This window comes from Echinops telfairi, unplaced genomic scaffold, assembly GCF_000313985.2.
Source record: "Echinops telfairi isolate 266 unplaced genomic scaffold, ASM31398v2 ScPeMD7_7467;HRSCAF=8505_1, whole genome shotgun sequence".
Classification (NCBI taxonomy): Eukaryota; Metazoa; Chordata; class Mammalia; order Afrosoricida; family Tenrecidae; genus Echinops; species Echinops telfairi.
The window spans coordinates 29,244,476-29,251,887 of record NW_022111368.1 but is presented as its reverse complement, the minus strand read 5'-3'; the positions used below and the strand labels follow the sequence as shown (position 1 = coordinate 29,251,887).

At 45.3% G+C, this 7,412-nt stretch overlaps 1 protein-coding gene across 1 annotated transcript in view; it reads right to left on the bottom strand.

Moving 5' to 3' along the window:
• COG3 (component of oligomeric golgi complex 3) overlaps positions 1-7,412 on the bottom strand; it is a gene marked incomplete at its 5' end in the record, with an annotated part of 79,099 nt that overhangs the window by 6,477 nt on the left and 65,210 nt on the right. Inside the window, one exon of the mRNA XM_013005133.2 lies at positions 3,691-3,766. Within this exon, the coding sequence (XP_012860587.1) occupies positions 3,691-3,766 (76 nt within the window). The remainder of the gene's footprint in view (positions 1-3,690; positions 3,767-7,412) is intronic.

Sequence of the window (7,412 nt, the reverse complement as noted above, 5' to 3'; positions counted from 1 at the left end):
GTTTCCAAGATTGTGACTGTTTACAGGAGTAGAAAGCCTGACCACCCCCCATCCCCGTGGGTTTCCAAGATTGTAACTGTTTACAGGAGTAGAAAGCCTGACCACCCCCCATCCCCGTGGGTTTCCAAGATTGTAACTGTTTTCGGGAGTAGAAAGCCTCATCTTTTTCCGGGTGAAGAGCTGGTGGTTTTGAACTTCTAACTTTGCAGTTAGCAACCCAACCCATAACCACCACACCACCTGGGCTCCTGAGAATAAAAGAGACGGCATTTTGTTTTGTTTTAAAGAACTACTTCATCATGAATGGCTTATTCATTGTCAGAGCTGATGCACACACTCTAAGAGACACTAAGGTGGTTGCTGAGATAATTCAAACCTGCCTAAGCACAGCGATGAGGAATCTACGTATCCATCTGGTACTTTCTTAGACTGTCTTAGGAAGAGAATTCCAAGTTGGAACAATTATGCAACCCAGGTGTCACATCTGGTTAGCTACATGGAAAAGAGTCACCAGCCTGGAGAATGTAAAAGGAACAGCTGATGGAAAACTCAGATGCTCAACCTGACCCCACCACTTGCCTGTCAGTTTGCTGCACTCACTGTGGGGGCTTGTGCATGGCTGGGATGCTGGGGCTGTCACAGGTATTTCAATACCAGCAGGGTCACCCAAAGTGAACAGGTTCCAGCAGAGGTTCCAGAATAAGAACACACTACAAAGAAGTTGTCAAGGATTCCATCTTACTTGGATCCACATTCGATGCTCATGGAACCAGCAGTCAAAAGAGCAAAAGATGAGCTGCATTGGGTAATCCTGCTGCACGACACCTCTTTAACGTGTTGAAAAGCAAGGATGTTACTTTGAGGACTAAGATGCATCTAACCCAAGCCATGGTATTTTTAATCACCTCATATTCATGTAAAAGTTGGGCCTGGTATACGGGAGACTTGACAAGAATCGATTCATTTAAATCATGGTGCTGGTGAGGAACAGTGAAAGTACCACGAAATGCCAAAAGAACAAGCAGATCCGTCTTGGAAGAAGTAGAGACAAGGATGGCGAGACTTTACCTCGTGTACTTCAGACATGTTGCCAGGAGAGACTGGTCCCTGGAGCAGGACATGGTGCTTGAAAAAGCAAAGGGGCAGTGAAAATGAGGAAGGCCTTCAGCAAGACAGAATGACACCAAGGCTCCAACAACGGGCTCAGACACAGGAATGTGAGGGCGGCTCAGGGCACGCAGCTTCGCTCTCTTGTACACAGGGTGTTGCTGTGAGTCCCAGGAGACTCACTGGCACCTACCAACAACCTGACTCAGAAAGGCCAAAGAAGCCACAATGAGACATTTTATAGACTGGCAACATTTACCAGGAGTGAAGACATCCAGGCTCCTTTACCCACTGCTGACAAGAGTATAAATGGTCCACCTTCCTGGGAAAACGCCAGGCAGTTTTTAGCAATTCTTTAAATAGACATAGTCTTCCGCACTGGACACTGCCACTGTTAGAAATGCCCCCTCTGGATACACTCACAAAACATCAAGATGGTGTGCAACGTGTATAGAAAACCCAAAACTGAAACGGAAGTATGTACCAGTAGAATTAAGTACTACCCCTATACGTTAGGCCTCTGTGAAATAAAATAGGTAGAACTAGATGTGCTAATACAGAAAGAGCTCTAGATACAAAAAAGAGTACGGTGGAGAGTGTATACAACCTCTTTTGTCTAACTTTAGTTTTTTAAATACATATATGCCGGTATATGCACCAACAATTTTAGGATACCGTCACTAGTAGTTACTTTTGAGAAAAGGACTTCTTTGCAGATAGAGAGTAGAGCTGATTTTTCGTTTTGTATCTTTCCAAAGTCCCAACTGTGTACCAGGCAAGTGTGTGTGGTTTGCGTGAGGAGGGTGTGCTCAAGCCAGGGATGGCAGTGCAATGCTCTCAAGAGAAGCGAGCTAGCCTGGGCCTGCTTGTGGAATGACCGAGAACTGCATGGCTCCTACAAAATACACAAAAGCGCCTCCAAGACACCTCAATTCCAGGGGCCCTAGGTCAAGCATCACTAAACACACTTCCGAGATGACTACATCCATTTTTCAATCCCTCGGAAGCCAGAGGACATGTGTACAGGCTACTGCACAGGTCCTCAGATCCTTCCAAGGGCAGATCACACCCGAATGTGGAACCTGATCTCCACTGCATTTACCATGAGATGGTCCCTAAGAAAGCCAGGAGCACTGGGCTTCTAAAACAGGGACGCCAAGTCCTTCGTGCTCCACCCAAGACACCTGGACCCTCCAGAAAAACCAACTCCACTTCCACAGAGGCTCTCTGGGCCCGAAGACGGGTCACAGTTGTAGCCACCCAGCTCTCTTGTAGAAAAGTGGAAACAGTTCAGTGACAAAGTGCAGAGCCGTGTCGCCATCTTTGTTGCAAGTCATCTCCTCAGTGTCTTTTTATCGCCTCCTGTTTCCTTAGGGACAATCCTCAATGGCTTGGGAACACATTGCACCCAAATCTGAAAATTTACTGGGACTCCACCGGACAAAGTGAGCATCCCAAGTCTGAAGGAAGAGGGGAAAGGGGGATATGCTAATTACCCATCAGGACCCTGGCTTTAGCTGTACTCAATGTGCCTCTGGATGTTCGCTGGATTCTACCTATCTGAAAAAAGTGTGTTTTTTTTCTAATTTTTAAAAAAAATCATTTTATTAGGGGCTCATACAACACTTATCACAATCCATACATATATACATCAATTGTGTAAAGCGCATCTGTACATTCATTGCCCTCATAATTCTCAAAACATGATTGCTCTCCACTTAAGCCCCTGGCATCAGCTCCTCATGAAAAAAAAATTTCTTACACCCAAACGTTTCATTTACATAAATGCCCAGAATAAAAATCAGCTCCTATTCCTAAACAAGCTAACCTTTAAAAGTGACTGAAGCTGTGTGCCAAAGGCTCACTTGAACCCTTCGAGAACTTTCTGGGTTCTGGCTGAAAAGTCTGCGTCTCAACTGTGAGAAGAAGTCAAATGGGTGGTTAGCACAAGGGCAGACGGCAGGATAAGCACCTCCAGGGTCCTCAGTAGCAGAGTCGGGTTTTCTGCCTTCTGGCAGCAAGTGTACACTGTCTTTTAGGGAGCCCCCGGTGGTGTAGTGGTTATGCTTTGGCCTTCAACTCATAAGGTCTACAGTTCGAAACCACCAAGCTGCTCCATGGGAGAATGATAGGGCTTTCTACTCGTTAACAGTTACAGTCTCGGAAACTCACAGGCACTGTTCTATCCTGTCCTATAGGGTCACTATGAGGGGGAAGTCTGTTTGTTTTTTGGAGTTTGGAAGGTGAAACTTTACACAGCAAACTAGGATCCCATTTAACACTCTCTACCCAATTACTCAGATGTCAGTTACCCAGTGTGTCACCATTCTCAGACATTCCATTCTGGTTGTGCCAACTTCTATCTGAAACTAGGTCTGTTTTCTTATTAATCCCTTCTATGGAAAGCTTGATGAAATGTAAGTAGTGTTGGCAAATAAAACATGACACCTCCAAATGGAATCTTGCAAGAATCCAGACCTGAGAACCCCAATGTGGCTGGGAAACCAGCCCCACTCATTCAGAGCAAGAGCCTAATTCACCAACAACCTGAAAAAGAAACCCCCAATAGTGAGACCGGGATACCTGGTTGTGCCCAAGGCTGCTGGGAGAGCGTGTACTTGGGGCCTCCCTGGCTGGCCATTGTTTTCAATGCTGAAACCTGGCAGAGAAGACAAAAAAGGTTTCCACATCATCAATGACAAATTAAACCAGAGCTCCTCTCAAAGGCTACATAGTATCGTTTGAACCTATTAAATGCAATGATAATCCAACCTGAAAACAAAAATCTTTCTACTTAGTTTTAGAGCTACAGAAAATTTTAGTTCTTTTCTGATTTCTTGGACATTTTTCAAGAGTAAATATATTGCCATATACTGTCTTTCCTCCCTACTCTAACTCCCTCCCCTAAAAAACTGAACAATGGTGTCCTGAAATAGTTAAGACTGAGACAGTGAAAAGAAACCCTGGGAAAATGAAGTGGCATTAATGATCACATGCACCAGGAACACATCACCCAGCCAGGATGAAATCTAGCGTAGAGGCCCAGGGGGTCCAACTCCTGAGTGCACAGTAGACAGAAAGCATGTGTTCAGAACCAATCAGAATTTTGGAAAAGCATCAACGGAAGTCCTTAGTCAACCAGTGCTCTAGAGGTAGACATGGGGGCAACCTTCTCATGGGATGAGTCTCAGCACCGCTGCCTGGGCAACAGTGTGCTAGCGGGGGTAATGACAGCAAGAGCAAGGGCTGGCTGGAGAGGGGGACAAAACAGCATGCAGCATTTCAAAAGGTCCTGACTGGGTCTACCCTCACGGAAAAACTCCTTAGAAAACATGAGTACGAAACATTTTCAGATTTCTCATTAAAAAGGCCACAACAAATCTTGGGGTTGGGGGTGGAGGGTGCTTCATATCGCTCCAGCTTTCACTGTTTCTACCGGTCATTCTCCTGAATCCAGACAGACTTTTGCTCATGGAGGCCCACGTTATGAAACCACCCTTTCCCTCAGTTCCTTTCCACTGCTCATTTGTCACTGTGAGATCCAACTGTTAAAAGTTGATCATACACGATTAATTAGATTTGCTAGTTAGGTTTATTGTGCCAGCTAGGCATCGATAGGAAGACGTGAGCAGAGTTTAAACAGGTTGCAGCTTGATGGGAAGGCAACCTAGATAAATGCTTTCTGAGGCCGGCATCCTGTTGGCTCTTCGTCTCTGTGATCAGACCAGCATGCTGCTGCTTGAGCTACACCCTGTGTTGCACTAACTGTGGGCGGAGCCAACCCTGGAATGGTGTTGCCATGCGTACAGCACTAGAGCTTGAGACCCCATCTCAAGACCCCAAGGGGCCTGCTTCGCTAAGCTCCTTCGCTACTTACTGACTGTTGCTGCCTCACCCTGCTGCCTACAGGCTGACTCTGCGTGTCTTGCCTGACAGCAGACTCCACTGTCTGCTGCCTGGACCATAGACTGGCAGCCAAGTCAAGTTGAAGGAACTTCATTATATTAACTGTTCCACCAAGAGTGAGTTGAACTGAGCTCTCTATTACTGCTGTGTGGACTAATTAGCTGCTTTATTCCTTCTCGCTGTATAAATTTATCCTTTTATGTTTATATATTTATTCCACTATAGAACCCTAACATATTAGATGAGACTAGACGAAAAATACCATTCAACATTCGCTTATATTTCTGCTATGTATATGTAAATGGCCTAAGTAAATTTATAAAAATTGGGATATACAAAGATAAGTCAAAAGTACTTCTAGTGAAGTTGCATTTAATATAGGCATAGGTGTGCCCCACATAAAATGTGTTTACACGTCTCTGCACTTAGTGGGCGGCGGCCAACAAGTTCTCTCTGGGGTCTTAAAGGCTTGTCTTCCAACAGAAAAGAGGGTGAAGGGAGACATCGGTCAGTGTAAGACATGAAAAACTAATATTTTATCAATTATCAAGGGGCGGGAGGGGGGGGAAATGAGCTGATACCAAGGGCTCAAGTAGAAAGAAAATGTTTGAGAATGATGATGTCAACAAATGTACAAATGTGCCTGACACAATGGGTGTATGTATGGATTGTGAGAAGAGCTGTATGAGCCACCTAATAAAATGATTTTTTTAAATAAATAAAAAGACTTGTCTTGCAACAAGCAGCCATCAAAGTGAGATGTGAAGTAAGTGCACATGGAAGAGGCACACGAGCCTGTGTGATCCAAGGATTGTAACTAACATAATCCAAATCCGAAGGAAGGAATAGTATCAGAGCTTAAATTGTGAAGTCGGTTTGCAGAAGACGATGGTCCAAAATGGAAGCCCCAAATCCATTTGCAGTCTCCACACACAGCTTCAGCCTAGGGTGAACCCATCTGACCATAGTTAAGGAATGTGAATAGCCTTGTTATCAGACAGAGAGCATTGTTATGAGGATCATAGTAGACAGAATTGGGTTAAAATGTAGTATCTTACTTGATTTTCGCCTTTTGGCCCATTTAAAAGTTTCAGGTTTTTTTTAAGTAAAGGGGAAATATAAGCGAATTAAGCCTCTGGTGAATTCCCTCTTACGGTAGACCCGGCATGTGAACACTTGCTATCAAGCAAAGTGCATTGGAAAGTGAATGATGGCAGATTTAGTTAGGTTAAAATTTAACACCTTATCATTTGATCTCCCTTTGGACCCAATTTAAAGTTGCTTTTTCCTTTTTATTGAGGTTTTCTCTATTTTATTTTGTTATTGTTTCTTGCGTGTGTTTTTACCCCAATGTTTTTCAGTATATGAAATCCAGGGTAGGTTAATCTATAGAGACAGTAACTAGGTTAATGGTTGCTTGGGGGTATGCTGGGGAAGGCTAGAGTGAAATGGGGAGCTAATAACAGTGAGTACAGAAAAGAAGAAAATATTCTAACGTTGACTATGAATCTTTATGAGCAGAAAGCCTCACCTGTCTCACATGGTGTGGCTGTTGGATTTGAACTGCCAGGCCTGCTTACTTGGCAGAGTCACCAGAGCTTCCTTAGAAAATTATACAGGGGGACTTCCGGGAAAATGGCGACGGAGAAACACATACCAGAGGGACTCCGCAGAATTCAGCCCGAGAGTTGCTGCTGGAAAGCAGGAGGACTATCATAAAGATAAGTAGGCACAGACCGACAAGGTTTTAGGGGTTTTAGGGGCTGGGGGCTTTTGGCTTATCTCAGTGGAGCAGGCTAGGGCTTGACCTTAGCCCCACCACTGTCTCTTCCAGAGGGGGGGGACCATTTGGAGCCTGCAAGGGTTAACTCAACACAGCCACAGTTTTCCACCGCCTGCCTCAGGGCAGGGAATAAACCCATGCAGCTCCATGGGCAGGGATCGGGGTTCAGCTACACTGTTACTTTTGTTTCCCTCTCTTCTCTATATCCTTGCACAGTCTCAGCGATTTTACTTTTTAAATTTTTTTCCTCATCTTTGTCTCTTTCTTGTTCTCTCACACTCCACTGCTGACCTCCAGACCCTTCCCTTAGCCTAGGGCATTTACACCTGCGCCACACCCAGCTAGGTGAGCTACACCCTATGCAGCTAGCCCGAGGCTGGGGAAAGCCCTGCCAAACTCCACCAGGGGATACTCTGCCCAACTTCTTACCAGGGAATTCCTGCCTGTGTGCCTGGGGGCCTAAGGTAACTTGGCCAACACTCGTCAACGTACCAAGTTGCTGCAGGAACCTGTACCCAACCTCCGCAACAACAAAGCAGGCAACCCACCAGCCTTCTGGGGCACTCCCCTGAGAGGGAAGCCACAGGAGGATAAAGTGGTAGGTTAATTCCATAGT